This window comes from Corythoichthys intestinalis, chromosome 5, assembly GCF_030265065.1.
Source record: "Corythoichthys intestinalis isolate RoL2023-P3 chromosome 5, ASM3026506v1, whole genome shotgun sequence".
Classification (NCBI taxonomy): Eukaryota; Metazoa; Chordata; class Actinopteri; order Syngnathiformes; family Syngnathidae; genus Corythoichthys; species Corythoichthys intestinalis.
In genome coordinates, this window is record NC_080399.1 from 1654009 (window position 1) to 1671972 (window position 17964).

Genomic DNA, 17964 nt, shown 5'->3' on the forward strand with positions numbered 1-17964 from the left:
CTTCCTGTTGATTTTGAGGCCTTTCAGGATCACTTCCTGTTCCTACTGGGTCACATCCTGTTGATTTTGAGGCCTTTCAGGGTCACTTCCTATGGCTACTGGGTCACTCCCTGTTGATTTTGAGGCATTTCAGGGTCACTTCCTATTGAATTTTGGGAAATTTTGGGTCACTTCCTATTTCTATTGGGTCACTTTCTGTTGATTTTGAGGCCTTTCAGGGTCACTTCCTGTTCCTATTGGGTCACTTCCTGTCTATTTTGAGGCCCTTCGGGGTCACTTCCTATTCCTACTGGGTCACTTCCTGTTGATTTTGAGGCATTTCAGGGTCACTTCCTGTTGGATTTTGGGAAATTTCGGGTCACTTCCTATTTCTACTGGGTCACTTCCTGTTGATTTTGAGGCCTTTCAGGATCACTTCCTGTTCCTACTGGGTCACTTCCTGTTGATTTTGAGGCCTTTCAGGGTCACTTCCTGTTCCTATTGGGTCACTTCCTGTTGATTTTGAGGCCCTTCAGGGTCACTTCCTATTGCTACTGGGTCACTCCCTGTTGATTTTAAGGCATTTCAGGGTCACTTCCTGTTGATTTTGAGGCATTTCAGGGTCACTTCCTGTTGGATTTTGGGGAATTTCAGGGTCACTTCCTGTTGGATTTTGGGAAATTTCTGGTCACTTCCCATTTCTATTGGGTCACTTCCTGTTGATTTTGAGGCCTTTCAGGGTCACTTCCTGTTCCTACTGGGTCACTTGTTGACTTTGGGGCATTTCAGGGTCACTTCCTGGTCCTATTGGGTCACTTCCTGTTGATTTTGAGGCATTTCGGGGTCACTTCCTGCTAATATCAGGTAGCTTCCTGCTGATTTAGGGGCATTTCAGGGTCACTTCCTGTTCTTATTGGGTCACTTCCTGTTGATTTTGGGTCATTTCTGGGTCATTTCCTGTTGGATTTTGGGGCATTTCAGGTTAACTTCCTGTTGGATTTTGGGAAATTTCAGGTCACTTCCTATTTCTATTGGGTCACTTCCTGTTGATTTTGGGTCATTTCTGGGTCACTTCCTGTTATTTTGAGGCCTTTCAGGGTCACTTCCTGTTCCTATTGGGTCACTTCCTGTTGATTTTGAGGCATTTCGAGGGTCACTTCCTGTAGATTGAGGCCTTTCGGGGTCACTTCCTGCTAATGTGATGTTGCTTCCTGTTGATTTGGGGGCATTTCAGGGTCACTTCCTGTTCTTATTGGGTCACTTCCTGTTGATTTTGGGTCATTTTAGGGTCACTTCCTGTTGATTTTGAGGCATTTCAGGGTCACTTCCTGTTGGATTTTGGGTCATTTCAGGGTCACTTCCTGTTGATTTTGAGGCCTTTCAGGGTCACTTCCTGTTCCTACTGGGTCACTTCCTGTTGATTTTGGGTCATTTCAGGGTCACTTCCTGCTAATATGACGTTGCTTCCTGTTGATTTGGGGGCATTTCAGGGTCACTTCCTGTTGATTTTGGGTCATTTCAGGGTCACTTCCTGCTAATATGACACCGCTTCCTGTTGATATGGGGGCATTTCAGGGTCACTACCTGACAATTTTGCTCATTTCTAGGTCACTTCATATTGATAATGTGACATTTCTTGGTCACTTTCTAAGTAGTTTGGTCACTTTCTGTTGATTTAGGGTAACTTCCTTTTGACTATGGGTCACTTCCTGATGGTCATTCCTGGGTTCCCCTGTTGATTTTGGGGCATTTCCTGTTGAGTTTTCTGAGTTATGTCCCGTATATTTTGGTCACACCTGGGGCACTTCCTGCCATCCCATAATCTAACTAAAGTCTGATGTCATGTCAGGCACTTTAACAGCAGTAGTAGAAAGAGAAGCGGGTCACTCGCACACTAATGCACAAGAGAAGAGGGAGCCTAGCAAAAGTAAAATACAAGTAAATAAAATATTCAAGCTCCCTTCCATTAAGACACATCCTCAAGCCATAGATATGCCCAAAGCAGCTGGAGTTTGGTCGTGAAAGTCACTGGCGGCCATCTTGCGTCAGGTGCACTACATGAATACTCCTAACGAGCTCATTTTTAGTCGGATTAACAAACAGTTTGCTTTACAACCTACGTTGTACTTTACCTCTAGCACACGCACGACGGTCGCACCTTTGACGCTCGGCCCCGATCGGCGATCCGGTGGCCGAAAACGACCTCGGGGACCCCTTTCGACGCTTGAAAGGGGGCCTTCGCAAATCCTCGCCGATGCGCTAAGCAGGTACATGAGCTGAGAGCAGACGGCGTTTCCACGAAATCCAGCATCGGGGATCATTCCTTGTTATTGACTTGGCACGCCGCAATTCCAGCGGCTTGTTGTTTGGCGCGCGCCCTCCGGCGTCGTCGTCGTCGTAGTTCAGGGAAGGCTGTCTGTCTTCTCTGGAGACCAGATGGGTGGCCTCGCTTCATTTCTCTTATGAAATTTTAGCCTAGACTGAGCGATTAAGCCGTGTTATGAATTCTGTTTTTGGTTTATTGTGGATGATTAAAAAAACTTTGTGCCAAAGAGGAAATCTAGTGACTGAGGGGCGAAAGCACAAATAGTGTTCGTACACCTTTTTCATTGCTGAATTCCAGCACTATTTAAGGACTTTCAAGTTATTATTGCTATCAGGAAATGACCGCTGACCTTTCGCCAAATCAACAGGAAGTGACACCAAAAATCCCCCACAGCAACAGGAAATGACCCAATTAGAGCAGGAAGTGAACCCAAAATGCCCAAAAATCAACAGGAAGTGACCCAGAAGTGCCAGCAAATAAACAGGAAGACACACGTTATCAAGAGGAAGTGAGCCTGAAATTCCTGAAAGTCAAAAGGAAGTGACCCAATAAGTGTAGGAAGGTTCACCAAAATGATCAACAGGATGTAACCCCATAAAGCCCCCCTATCAACAGGAAGTGAAACAATAACAGGAAGTGACCCTGAAATGCCTCAAAATAAACACGAAGTGACCCTGAAATGCCCCCAAATCAACAGGAAGTGACATCATAACAGGAAGACATGCATGATCAAAAGGAAGTGACCATAAAATGTCTGAAAGTCAAAAGGAAGTGACCGAATAAGAACAGGAATTGTAATCAAAATGCCCCAAAATTAACAGGAAGTATTCCCAAAATGCTTAAAAATCAACAGGAAGTGACCCTGAAATGCCTGAAAGTCAACAGGAAGTGACCAAATATGTATAGGAAGTGACACCAAAATGACCGCAGATCAACAAGATGTAACCCCAAAAAGCCCCCACAGCAACAGGAAGTGACCCAATTAGAACAGGAAGTGAACCCAAAATCAACAGGAAGTGACCCAGAAATGCCAGCAAATAAACAGGACGACACACATGATCAAGAGGAAATGACCCTGAAATTCCTGAAAGTCAAAAGGAAGTGACCCAATATGTATACGAAGGTTCACCGAAATGACCGCAGATCAACAGGATGTAACCCCATAAAGCCTCCCTATCAACAGAAAGTGAAACAATCACAGGAAGTGGCCCTGAAATGCCCTCAAATCAACAGGAAGTGACATCATAACAGGAAGGCACGCATTATCAATAGGAAGTGACCCAATAAGTACAGGAAGTGACCCCAAAGTGCCCCCATATCAACAGGAAGTGACCCAATAAGAATAGGAATTGTAACCAAAAGGCCCAAAATTAACAGGAAGTGACATAATAACAGGAAGTGGTCCCAAAATGCTTCAAAATCAACAGGAAGTGACACTGAAATGCCCTCAAATCAACAGACGCAACCTCATATTAGCAGGAAGTGACCCTGAAATGACCCAAAATCAACAGGAAGTGACCCAATAGGAACAGGAAGTGTTCCTGGAAGGCCTCAAAATTAACAGGAAGTGACCCTGAAATAACCCAAAATCAATAGGAAGTGACCCAATAAGAACAGGAAGTGACCCTGAAATGCCCCCAAATCAACAAGAAGCAACCTCATATTAGCAGGAGGTGACCTTGGAATGACCCAAAATCAACAGGAATTGACCCAATAGGAACAGGAACTGACCCTGAAAGGCCTCAAAATCAACAGGAAGTTACCCAATAGAAATAGGAAGCGACCCGAAATTTCCCAAAATCCAACAGGAAGTGACCCTGTAATGCCTCAAAATCAACAGGAAGTGACCCTGAAATAACCCAAAATCAACAGGAAGCAACCTCATATTAGCAGGAAGTGACCCTGAAATGACCCAAAATCAACAGGAAGTGACCCAATAGGAACAGGAAGTGACCCTGAAAGACCTCAAAATCAACAGGAAGTTACCCAATAGAAATAGGAAGTGACCCGAAATGTCCCCAAATCCAACAGGAAGTGACACTGTAATGCCTCAAAATCAACAGGAAGTGACCTGAAATTCCCCAAAAATCAACAGGTAGTAACCCTAAAATAACCCAAAATCAACAGGAAGCTACCCAATAGAAATAGGAAGTGACCCGAAATTTCCCAAAATCCAACACGAAGTGACCCTTTAATGCCTCAAAATCAACAGGAAGTGACCTGAAATTCCCCAAAATCAACAGGAAGCAACCCAGTAGGAACAGGAAGTGACTCAATAGAAATAGGAAGTGACCCGAAATTTCCCAAAATCCAACAAGAAGTGACCCAATAGGAACAGGAAGTGACCCAGTAGACCCAATATAAACAGGAAATTACCCCAAAATCAACAGAAATCTCTCAAACAGGAAGTGACACCAAAAAGCAGGAACTGATGCAATAACATAAAAGTGACACTAAAATGACGCCAGCTTAACAGGAAGTGACCTCAAAATGCCTCCAAAACAAAAGGAAGCGACCCCAATTTACCTCCAAATCAACAGGAAGTGACCCGGGTAATGCCCAAAAATACATATTAACTGATATATGCCGTATATTATACTTAACTTTTTACACTCAAAAAATGAATGTGACGATATTTACTGCTTTATCCTTTTATTAATTCCAAAATAAAATAAGCAAGTACTTTTTTTTCATTCAAAAAAAGTGAATATACATGTCAAAAATAGAAATAAATACAATAGTTTGAAAAGGCTACCAACTCATTGCCTGCCACTGACGGAACGAGATCTTCCTTTCGACTGAAGCGCGATTGGACGTTCAGAGTCCGAACCAGTCGCTGACTCCGCCCCTCCTGGGGTCGGCTTTCTGCCGCTGCTTCTCGTCCTCCATGAGCTTCTCCTGCATCTCTTCCAAGTGACCCTCGGCCGGCGCCGACGCGCTCCCGGCCCCCGGGAAGATATCGGGGAAGGAAAACGTCTGCTTTTCCGCCTGAAAGTCAGAAAAACAAAGTGGTCAACCGGTTTTATTGTGATAGTTGCTATATCCGGTCACGCTTCCTGTTGATTTTCAGGCATTTCGGGGTGTAACGGGTCACTTCCTGTCACCTATTCATTTGGGGGTTCTTTCGAGGGTCACTTCCTGTTGATATGACGTCACCTCCTGCTTATTTGGGGAATTTTAGTGTCACTTCCTGTTTATTTGAAGGCGTTTCTGGGTCACTTCCTGTTGCTTTGAGGTAATTCAAGGTCACATGTCGATTTGGGGGCATTTCAGGGGCCACTTCCTGTTTATAGCGGGTCACTTCATATTGATTGGGGGAATTCAAAGTCACCTTTTGACTTTGGGGTGTTTGGGGGGGGTCACGTCCAGTTAATAGCAGGTCACTTCCTATTTTGGGGTCACTTCCTGCTGATTTTGGGCATTTCAGTGACACCTGTTGATTTTGGGTATTTTGATGGTCACTTCCTGTTAATAGTGAGGCGTTCCAGGGTCACTTCCTGTTGATTTTCAGGTATTTCAGAGTCACTTCCTGTTTATTTTTAGGCGTTTCAGGGCAACTTCCTGTTGCTCTGGGGCAATTCAGGTCGCCTGTTGATTTTGGGGTATTCGCAGGTCATTTCCTGTTAATAGCACAACACTTTCAATTGATTTTAAGGGATTTTGGGGTCACTTCCTGCTAATTTGGGTCATTGCATTGTCACTTCCTGTTTATTTTAAGTCATTCTGGGGTCACTTCCTGCTGAATTGGGGCATTTCAGTGTCACTACCTGTTGATTTTAAGCTGTTTCAGGGTCACTTTCTGTTTATAACGGGTCACTTCCTGTCACCTATTGATTTGGGGTTCTTTTGAGGGTCACTTCCTGTTGATATGACGCCACTTCCTGTTGATTTGAGGCATGTTGGGGGGGCACTGTTGATTTTGGGACATTTCAATGTCACTTCCTGTTTATTTTAAGGCGTTTCAGGGCCACTTCCTGTTGCTCTGGGGCAATTCAAGGTCACATGTCGATTTTGGGGCATTTCGGGGGCCACTTCCTGTTTATAACGGGTCACTTCATGTTTATTGGGGGAATTCAAAGTCACCTTTTGATTTTGGGGTGTTTGGGGGGGGTCACGTCCTGTTAATAGCAGGTCACTTCCTATTAATTTTGGGACATTTTAGGGTCACTTCCTATTCACACTGGGTCACTTCCTGCTGATTTTGAGCATTTCAGTGACACCTGTTGATTTTGGGGTATTTTGGTGGTCACTTCCTGTTAATAGTGAGGCATTCCAGGGTCACTTCCTGTTGATTTTGAGGCATTTCGGAGTCACTTCCTGTTAATTTGGATCATTTCAGTGTCACTTCCTGTTTATTTTAAAGCGTTTCAGTTTCAGTTTCACTTCCTGTTGCTGTGGGGCAATTCAGGTCGCCTGTTGATTTTGGGGCATTCGCAGGTCATTTCCTGTTAATAGCACAACACTTTCAATTGATTTTAAGGGATTTTGAGGTCACTTCCTGTTCACATTGGGTCACTTCCTGCTAATTTGGGTCATTGCATTGTCGCTTCCGGTTCATTTTAAGGCATTCCGGGGTCACTTCCTGCTGATTTGGGGCATTTCAGTGTCACTACCTGTTGATTTTAAGGTGTTTCGGGGTCACTTCCTGTTGCTTTGGGGCAATTCAAGGTCACATCTCGATTTTGGAGCATTTCCTGTTAATAGCAGGTCACATCTGTCACTTCCTGTTGATTTTGGGGCATTTCAGGGTCACTTCCTGTTCATACTGTGTCACTTTCTGCTGATTTGGGGCATTTCGGGGGCCACTTCCTGCACATAGAAGGTCACTTCCTATAGATTTGGGCTTAATCCAAGGTCACCTGATGGTTTTGGGGTATTTTGGGGGTCACTTCCTACTAATTCAGCTCACTTCCTGTTGAATTTGAGGCATTTCAGGGTCCATTCCTGTTCATACTGGGTTACTTCCTGCTGATTTGGGGCATTTTGGGGGGGTCAGTTCCTGATAACAGCAGGTTGCTTCCTGTTGATTTGGGGAAATTTTAAGTCACATTTTGGGGAATTTAGAGGCCACTTCCTGTTGATATTGTGCCACTTCCTGTTTTTGGACCACTTCCTGTTGATTTGGGGGAATTTACAGGCCACTTCCTGTTGATTTCGGGCCACTTCCTGTTGATTTGGGGGAACGAACAGTTTACTTCCCATTGATTTTGGAGCATTTAGATCCTGTTGATTTTTGGTCAGTTACAGGTCACTTCCTGTTGATGTTGCGTCACATTCTGGTGATTTTGAAGAATTTACAGGTCACTTGCTGTTGATTTTGGGCCACTTCCTGTTGATTTTGGGCCATTTTCTGTTGATATTGGGCCACTTTGATTTTGGGTCACTTCCTCTTGACTTTGGGGAATTTACAGACCACTTCCTGTTGATTTTATGCCATTTATGGGTCAGTTCCTGTTGTATTTTGGGGAATAAACAGGTCACTTCCTGTTGATTTTAGGAAACTTATAGTTGCTTATCCAGTGATTTTGTAGCATGGACAGCTTTTTTATTTTGAGTCACTTCCTGTTTATTTTGGGAAATATACTGGTGACTTCCCATTGATTTTTGGGTCACTACCTGTTGATGTTGGGTCACATCCTGTTGATTTTGGGAAATTTACAGCTCACTTGTTGATTCTGGACCACTTCCTGTTGATGTTGGGCTACCTCCTGATGATTTCGGGTCACTTCCTGATGATTTTGGGGAATATACTGATCACTTCCTGTTGATGTCGGGCCACTTCTTGAGGATTTTTGGTCACATCCTGTTGATGTTGGGCTACCTCCTGATGATTTTGGGTCACTTCCTGATGATTTTGGGGAATATACTGGTCACTTCCCATTGATTTTTGGGTCACTTCCTGTTAATGTTGGGTCACATCCTGTTGATTTTGGGAAATTCACAGCTCACTTGTTGATTTCGGGCCACTTCCTATTCATGTTGGGCCACTTCATGTGGATTTTTGGTCACTTCATGTGCATTTTGGGGACTATACTGTTCACTTCACATTGATTTTGGGTCACATCCTATTGACAGTGGATCCTGTCTATATTCAGGCATTTACATGTCACTTCCTGTTCATTTCCGAGCATTTACAGCTCACTTGTTGATGTTGGCCACTTCCTATTGATTTTGGGGCACTTGCAGCTCACTTGTTGATTGTGGTCACTTCCTCTTGATTTTGGGGAATTTATAGGTCACTTCCTGTTGTATTTTGGGAAATTTACAGGTCACCTCCTGTTAATTTTAGGGAATTTGCGTATCCATTGATTTTGTAACATGGACAGCTTCTTAAATTTGGGTCACTTCCTGTTGATTTAGAGGAATATATTCACTTCCCATTGATTTTTGGTCACTTCCTGTTGATATTGGATCACCTGTTGTATTTTGGGGTGAAAAACCTGTTTTGAACACCACCGTGAATGCAAATAAGTGTAACGGCAACATTATATTATGCGGGGAGCATTTCGACTTCGATTAAATTAAAAATCAATCGAAACAAGAGGCGATTTTTAAAAACGACAGCGTCGGTGAAGCTTATTTTCCGGAAGCCCGGGTCCGCTCGGGATCCGGCCGCCGATCATTTGACTTGAGCCCGTGTGCGAATGAGAACGACGGCGTGCACCCGCCGACCCCGGCGTACGTGCGTGCTCGCGTGCTAGCAAGTAGCAAACCGACAGACGGGCCAGCGATGCATTAGCCACGTCCGCAGATTGGTATGGAATAAATAATGGATACCATCCTTTACCTCTGAATAAATCAGGACCGAGCGGAGAAATGGAGGGAGTCCGAGTCAAAGGCAAAAAAACGTTTACCAAGCCCCAACAGGAAGTCATTTAAGTCACAAAAAAGTGACCTGTATTTTAAATGAACAGAAAGTGACTCAAGAATGTCCTAGAATCAACAGAACGTGACCCAAAATTGACAGGAAGTGACACGGAAACAAATAAGTTAGCAAAAATCCACAGTAAGTGAGCCTGAATTGCTCCAGAATCAATAGGAAGTGACCTCGAAATGGCCCAAAATCAACAGGAAAATACCAAAATACACAGAAAGTGCCCTGGGGAGGAAACGGTTAATTCCTGAAAAACAGTAAGTGACCCAACATCAACAAGTGTGTTTTAATGCTTCAAATGGGAAGTCAACTGTAAATGCCCCATCAACAGGTGATCCAACATCAACAGGAAGTGACCCAAAATCGGTGACTGGGAATTCCCCGAAATCAACAGGAAGTGGCTTGTAAATTACCCCAAAATCAACAGGAAGTGGCCTGTAAATTCCCCCCAAATCAACAAGAAGTGGCCCAATATCAACAAGAAGTGGCCCAAAATCACCAGGAAGTGACCTATAAATTCTCCAAAATCAACAGTAAGTGGCCTGCAAATTCCCCAAATTAACAGGAAGTTGCCCAATATCAATAGGAAGTGGTCCAAAATCAATAAAAAGTGACCTGTAAATTCTCCAAAATCAACAGGAATTGGCCTGTAAATTCCCCAAAATCAAAAAGTGGCCCGAAATCAACAGGAAGTTGCCTGCAAATTCCCAACATTAACAGGAAGGGTCCCAATATCAGAAGGAAGTGGCCCAAAATCAATAAGAAGTGACCAGTAAATTCTCCAACATCAACAGGAGGTGGCCTGCAAATTTCCCAAATTAACAGGAAGTTGCCCAATACCAATAGAAAGTGGCCCAAAATCAACAAGAAGTAACCTGTAAATTCTCCAAAATCAACAGGAATTGGCCTGTAAATTCCCCAAAATCAAAAAGTGGCCCGAAATCAACAGGAAGTGACCTGTAAATTCCCCCCAAATCAACAGGAAGTGGCCTGTAATTTCCCCCAAAATCAACAGGAAGTTGCCCAATATCAATAGGAAGTGGCCCAAAATCAACAAGAAGTGACCTGTAAATTCTCCAAAATCAACAGGGAGTGACCTGTAAATTCCCCACAATCAAAAAGTGGCCCGAAATCAACAGGAAGTGACCTGTAACTTCTCCAAAATCAACAGGAAGTGGCCCAATATCAACAAGCAGTGGCCCAAAATCAATTGGAAGTGACCTGTATATTACCAAAAATTAACAGGAAGTGGCCCAATATCAACAGGGAGTGTTCAAAAGCCAACAGGAAGTGGCCTGTAAATCCCCCGCAATTAACAGGAAGTGGCCCAACATCAACGAGTAAGCTGTAAATGCTCCAAAATCAACAGGAAGTGATACAACATGAATAGGAAGTGACCTCAAATCAGCAGGAAGTGAGCTGAAAATGCTCCAAAATCAATGGGAAGTGAATCGTCAACAGGAAGTGACCCAAAATCAGTGGGAAGTTAATGCCGAAGGATTTCCCGCACGCTATTTTTCGTCTGCTGATATGAAGCCAAACCAGAATGCTTTGATGGCGCGGAAACATTGGACGGCACTACATCATCCACGGCGGCTTTCCTGTCCGTAGTCCCGCCCTTTTGACCCAATTCGTCAAGTGAGCGACTCTACGCTCGGGTCGAAAAGGCTCCAAACGTTAGGTACGCGCTCCTAGCGTGTCCTCATGTTCTATTCAGCACCTCTTTTTTTTCTTTTTTTTGGGATCAAAGACAAGGGGGGTGGCGGAGGGACTGTGTCTTCCATATTTCATACTTAAATGTCAGCGCGTGAATAATAGAAGAGTGGCCCCCGCTCTGGATTTGGCGGCTTTTTCTTTTAGGAAAAATGATTTGACTGGAATCCACAAAAGCTATTTTTGGGCCTCGTGTGGGAAATTGGGAAGCAAAGGTCATTGAGAACAAAGTGCTCCTTTGTCCGACGTCCATTTTCTTTTGGCTTCAAGGTGGCTTTTCCTCATAGGAGGCCCAAAAGTTAGCTGCTGCGCTAATGCTAATTTGCCAAATCTCTTTGACATTGCGTGTTAGCGTTCGCTCTTAATTGTGACTCATTTTGGTCCGTCTGTTTTTTTCTGGGGACGCCTTGCTCAACTTTGGGCCATTCTTAGAGTGACTTCCTGTTGATCTGAGGGCCTTACTGGGTCACTTACTGTGAAAGAGCTCACATTACACGTCACTTCCTGTTGGTTTTGGGGGCATTTCCGGCTCACTTCCTGTTACCTGGTTTAAATTTTAGGTCACTTTCTGTTGATTTGGGCCATTCTTGGGTCACTTCCTGTTGATTTTTTGGCATTATTTGGTCACTTCCTGTTGATTTTTTTTTTTACATTATTTGGTCACTTCCTGTTGACTTGGGGGCATTCCTGTCTCGGTTCCTGTTGATTTGGGGTCACTTAAATTTTAGGTCACTTCCTGTTGATTTGGGCCATTCTTGGGTCGCTTCCTGTTGATTTTTTAACATTATTTGGTCACTTCCTGTTGATTTGGGGCATTCCTGGGTCACTTTCTGTTAATTGGTTTAAACTTTAGGTCACTTCCTGTTGATCTGGGCCATTCCTGTGTCACTTCCTGTTAATTGGTTTAATTTTTATGTCACTTCCTGTTGATTTGGGCCATTCTTGGGTCACTTCCTATTGATTTTTTGGGCATTATTTGGTCACTTCCTGTTGATATTTTGACATTATTTGGTCACTTCCTGTTGACTTCGGGGCTTTCCTGTTGATTTGGGCCATTCTTGGGTCACTTCCTGTTGATTTTTTAACGTTATTTGGTCACTTCCTGTTGATTTGGGGCATTCCTGTGTCACTTCCTGTTGATTTTTTGGCATTATTTGGTCACTTCCTGTTGATTTGGGCCATTCCTGTGTCACTTCCTGTTGATTTTTTGGCATTATTTGGTCACTTCCTGTTGATTTGGGCCATTGTTGGGTCACTTCCGTTAATTGGTTTAAATTTTAGGTCACTTCCTATTGATTTGGGCCATTCTTGGGTCACTTCCTATTGATTTTTTGGGCATTATTTGGTCACTTCCTGTTCATTTTTTTGGCATTATTTGGTCACTTCCTGTTGATGTTTTGGCATTATTTGGTCACTTGCTGTTAATTTTTTTTAGCATTACTTGGTCACTTCCTATTAATTGGTTTAAATTTTAGGTCCCTTCCTGTTGATTTGGGCCATTCTTGGGTCACTTCCTGTTAGGTTAGTTGGTTTATATTTTAGGTCACTTCCTGTTGATTTTATGGCATTATTAGGTCACTTCCTGTTGATTTTTTGGCATTATTTGGTCACTTCCTGTTGATTTGGGGCATTCCTGGGTCATTTTCTGTTAATTGGTTTAAACTTTGGGTCACTCCCTGTTGATTTGAGCCATTCCTGTGTCACCTCATTTATTTTTTGAGGGGGCATTACTCAGTCACTTCCTGTTGATTTTGGGACATTACTGGGTCACTTCCTCTAAACGAGTTTAAATTCCAGTTCACTTCCTGTTGGTTTTGGGGTATTCCTGGGTCACTTCCTGTGAAAGAGCTTACATTACAGGTCACTTCCTGTTGGTTTTGGGGCCATTCTTGGGTCACTTCCTGTTAGCTGGTCTAAATTTTAGGTCACTTCCTGTTGATTTTTTGGCATTATTTGGTCCCTTCCTGTTGATTTTTTGGCGTTCCCGAGTCACTTTTTGTGAATTGGTTGCAATCTGAGGTCACTTCCTGTTGATTTGGGGCATTACTGGATCATTTCCCGTGAAATGTATATTGTGGGGCATCCATGGGTCATTTCCTGTGAAGTAATTTATAATTTTAGGTCATTGTTTATTTTGGATCAATTATGGGGAACTGACAGTTGACTTCCCATTGATTTTAGAGCATTTACAGCTAACTTGTCGATGTTGGGCAACTTCCTGTTAATTTCGGGGAATTTATGTGTCACTTCCTGTTCATTTTAAATCCTATGTGGCATTTACAGCTAACTTGTCGATGTTGGGCAACTTCCTGTTAATTTCGGGGAATTTATGTGTCACTTCCTGTTCATTTTCAATCCTATGTGGCATTCATGTCACTTCCTGTTGATTTTGGGGAATTGACAGTTGACTTCTTATTGATTTTGGAGCATTTACAGCTCACTTGTTGATGTTGGGTCACTTCCTGTTGATTTTTGGGGAATATACAGGTCACTCCCTATTGATGTTTGAGCCATTTACAGGTCACTTTGGAACACTTCATCATCATTTATAAAGGGGAATGATTTCAAGTCACTTCTGGTTCGATTTTGTGGCACTTCCAGGTCAGTTATTGCTGATTTCGGGCTAACTTCCTGTTAATATCTGGTCACTTCCTGTTGACATGAGTGCATTTCAGGGTCACTTGTTCATGTTGGGTACTTACTGGTGATTTGGTGGCATTTCAAGGTCACTTTCAGTTCATATTGGGTCACTTCCTGTGGATTTGTGGACATTTCATGGTCACTTCCTGTTGATTTGGGGCATTTCAGGGTCACGTACTATTCATATTGGGTCATTTCCTATGGATTTGGGAACATTTCAAGGTCACTTCCTGTGGATATGGGGACATTTCAGGGTCACTTCCTGTTCATACTGGGTCACTTCCTGTGGATTTGGGGATATTTCAGGGTCACTTGTTCATATTGGGGACTTCCTATTGATTTTGGAGCATTTCAAGGTCACTTCCTGTTCATATCATGTCACTTCCTGTAGCTACTAGGCTACTTACAGTTCATATTGGGTCACTCCCTGTGGATTTGTGGACATTTCAGGGTCACTTGTTCATATTGGGTACTTCCTGTTGATTTTGGGGCATTTCAAGGTCACTTCCTGTAGATACTCGACTCCTTCCAGTTTATATTGGGTCACTTCCTGTGGATTTGTGGACATTTCAGGGTCACTTCCTGTTGATTTAGGGGCATTTCAGGGTCACTTGTTCATATTGGGTACTTCCTCTTGATTGTGGGGCATTTCAAGGTCACTTCCGGTTCATATCGAGTCACTTCCTATAGAGACTTGGCTACTTACAGTTCATATTGGCTCGCTTCCTGTGGATTTGTGGACAATTCAGGGTCACTTCCTGTTTATTTGGGGTCGTTTCAGGGTCACTTCCTATTCATATCGGGTCACTTCCTGTGGATTTGGAGTCATTTCAGAGTCACTTCCGGTCGATTTAGTGGAATTTCAGGATCATTTACTGTTCATATCAGGTCACTTCCTGTGGATTCGGGGATATTTCAGGGTTGACTATTGTTCATATTGGGTCACATCCTGTTGATTTTGGGTCACTTGAGGCCATTGAAAATGTATGGGGACACTTTTGTCCAATTTCGAGTAGCTTTTGCAACATAAAAAAAAAATCGCTATATCACTTTACGATTGAAAATAAATGGAGCTTTTTTTGTGTGTGTGTTTTCGGCACGACCGCCAAATGGACAGAGCCAAGCATGAGTATGACGTGGTTTCTTTGCATAATACTGAGTATTTTTTTTCTCTCTTTGTATCTGCAGAAGTTGGAGAGTCCTGAAAAAAAGATGTCAAAGTTGGAGGCTGCCAGGCCGGCAGGCAGGCAGGCAGGCCTCTGGGTGGCCCCCGCTTCTCACTCCATCTCAGTCCGTGGCAAAATCTGATTCAAATTAGTCGGGAAGAAAATATTTCCTCTTCCACAACAAATAGTGAGCTCATTTGGAGGACGGCCAATGTGTCAAAACAGTCTCGGGCCGGCAAAGGTCACGGCGCATTTCTCGCCTGCCTTCTTTTCCGAGAGCGACACAAAAAAGACAACTTCTCCTTAAATAACTTGTTTGTTTTTGAACTCGTCATCGGCCATTGACGGCGCGAGACGTCCTCATTTCGTCTTGTGCGGATAATGGAATTGAGCGAGTTCATTTCAAGTCACTTCCTGTTTCTTTCAAGTCACTTCTGGTTGTTTTTGTGGCACTCCCAGATCAGTTGTTGATTTCCAGTCACTTCCTATTGATTTGGGTGCAATTCAGGGTCACTTCCTGTTGCTATTACATCACTTCCTGTTGATTTGTGGGCATTTCAGGGTCACTTCCTGTTGATATTAGGCACTTCCAAGTCAGTTATTGTTGATGTACAGTTCACTTCCCACTGACATCAGGTCACTTCCTGTGCACTTCAGGGTCACTTCCTGTTGATATTAGGCACTTCCTGTTGATTTGGGGGAATTTCAGGGTCACTTCCTGTTGATTTCAAGTCACTTCTGGTTGTTTTAGTGGCACTTCCAGATCAGTTGTAGATTTCCGCTCAATTCCTATTGATTTGGGTGCAATTCAGGGTCACTTCCTGTTGCTATCACATCACTTCCTGTTGATTTGGGTGCATTTCACGGTCAGTTCCTTGTTGACATCAGGTCACTTCCTATTGATTTGGGTGCATTTCAGGGTCACTTCTTGCTGATATCAAGTCACTTCCTGTTGATTTAGGAGAATTTCAGGGTCACTTCCTGTCAATTTCAAGTGACTTCTAGTTGTTTGTGTGGCATTTCCAGATCAGTAGTTGATTTCCGGTCAATTCCTGCTGATTTCAAGGTCACTTCCTGTTGATATCAAGTCACTTCCTGTTAGTATCAGGCACTTCCTGTTGATTTGGGGGAATTTCAAGGTCACTTCCCGTTTCTTTCAAGTCACTTCTGCTTGTTTTTGTGGCATTTCTAGATCAGTTGTTGATTTCCACTCATTTCCTATTGATTTGGGTGCAATTCAGGGTCACTTCTTGTTGCTATCACATCACTTCCTGTTGATTTGTGGGCATTTCAGGGTCACTTCCTGTTGATTTCAAGTCACTTCTTGTTGTTTTTTTTTGGCACTTCCAGGTCAGTTATTGTTGATTTGCAGTTCCCTTCCCATTGACATCAGGTCACTTCCTGTTGATATCAGGCACTTCCTGTTGATTTGGGGGAATTTCAGGGTCACTTCCTGTTGATTTCAAGTCACTTCTGGTTGTTTTAGTGGCACTTCCAGATCAGTTGTAGATTTCCGCTCAATTCCTATTGATTTGGGTGCAATTCAGGGTCACTTCCTGTTGCTATCACATCACTTCCTGTTGATTTGGGTGCATTTCACGGTCAGTTCCTTGTTGACATCAGGTCACCTCCTATTGATTTGGGTGCATTTCAGGGTCACTTCTTGCTGATATCAAGTCACTTCCTGTTGATTTAGGAGAATTTCAGGGTCACTTCCTGTCAATTTCAAGTGACTTCTAGTAGTTTGTGTGGCATTTCCAGATCAGTAGTTGATTTCCGGTCAATTCCTGCTGATTTCAATGTCACTTCCTGTTGATATCAAGTCACTTCCTGTTAGTATCAGGCACTTTCTGTTGATTTGGGGGAATTTCAAGGTCACTTCCCGTTTCTTTCAAGTCACTTCTGCTTGTTTTTGTGGCCCTACCAGATCAGTTGATGATTTCCATTCAATTCCTATTGATTTGGGTGCAATTCAGGGTCACTATCTGTTGCTATCAGATCACTTCCTGTTGATATCAAGTCACTTCCTGTTAGTATCAGGCACTTTCTGTTGATTTGGGGGAATTTCAAGGTCACTTCCCGTTTCTTTCAAGTCAGTTCTGCTTGTTTTTGTGGCCCTACCAGATCAGTTGATGATTTCCATTCAATTCCTATTGATTTGGGTGCAATTCAGGGTCACTATCTGTTGCTATCAGATCACTTCCTGTTGATTTGTGGGCATTTCAGGGTCACTTCCTGTTGATATCGGGCACTTCCAGGTCAGGTATTGTTGATTTCCGGTTCACTTCCCATTTACATCAGGTCACTTCCTGTTGACATGAGTGCATTTCAGGGTCACTTCCGGTATCACGTCACTTCCTAATGATTTTTGACCTATTCAAATTCACTTCCTGTGATTTTGGATCACCTCCTGTTGATTTAAGGGAATTTCAGGGTCACTTCCTGTTGATTTCAAGTGACTTCTAGTTGTTTTTGTGGCATTTCTAGATCAGTCGTTGATTTCAAGGTCACTTCCTGTTGATATCCGGCACTTCCTGTTGATTTGGGGGAATTATAGGGTGACATTCTGTTTCTTTCAAGTCACTTCTGGTTGTTTTTGTGGCACTTCCAGATCAGTTGTTGATTTCCAGTCACTTCCTATTGATTTCAGGGTTACTTCCTGTTGACATCAGGTCACTTCCTGTGGATTTGAAGGTACTTCAGGGTCACTTCCTGTTGATTTCAAGTGACTTCTAGTTGTTCATTTCCAGATCAGTAGTTGATTTCCGGTCAATTCCGGTTGATTTCAAGGTCACTTCCTGTTGATATCAAGTAACTTCCTGTTAGTATCAGGCACTTCCTATTGATTTGGGGGAATTTCAAGGTCACTTCCCGTTTCTTTCAAGTCACTTCTGGTTGCTTTTGTGGCATTTCTAGATCAGTTGTTGATTTCCACTCATTTCCTATTGATTTGGGTGCAATTCAGGGTCACTTCTTGTTGCTATCACATCACTTCCTATTGATTTGTGGGCATTTCAGGGTCACTTCCTGTTGATTTCAAGTCACTTCTTGTTGTTTTTTTGGCACTTCCAGGTCAGTTATTATTGATTTGCAGTTCCCTTTCCATTGACATCAGGTCACTTCCTGTTGATATCAGGCACTTCCTGTTGATTTGGGGGAATTTCAGGGTCACTTCCTGTTTCTTTCAAGTCACTTCTGGTAGTTGTTGTGGCACTACCAGATCGGTTGTTGATTTCCGCTCAATTCCTATTGATTTGGGTGCAATT

The 17964-nt window shown here is 43.2% G+C and overlaps 1 protein-coding gene across 1 annotated transcript in view; it reads right to left on the reverse strand.

The window, feature by feature from the left end:
• Window positions 1-4930: 4930 nt before the first annotated feature.
• The window catches only part of mrpl23 (mitochondrial ribosomal protein L23), a 68024-nt gene continuing 54990 nt past the window's right edge, over window positions 4931-17964 (reverse strand). Inside the window, exon 5 of the mRNA XM_057835658.1 lies at window positions 4931-5293. Within this exon, the coding sequence (XP_057691641.1) occupies window positions 5123-5293 (171 nt within the window). The 3' untranslated portion in view covers window positions 4931-5122. The remainder of the gene's footprint in view (window positions 5294-17964) is intronic.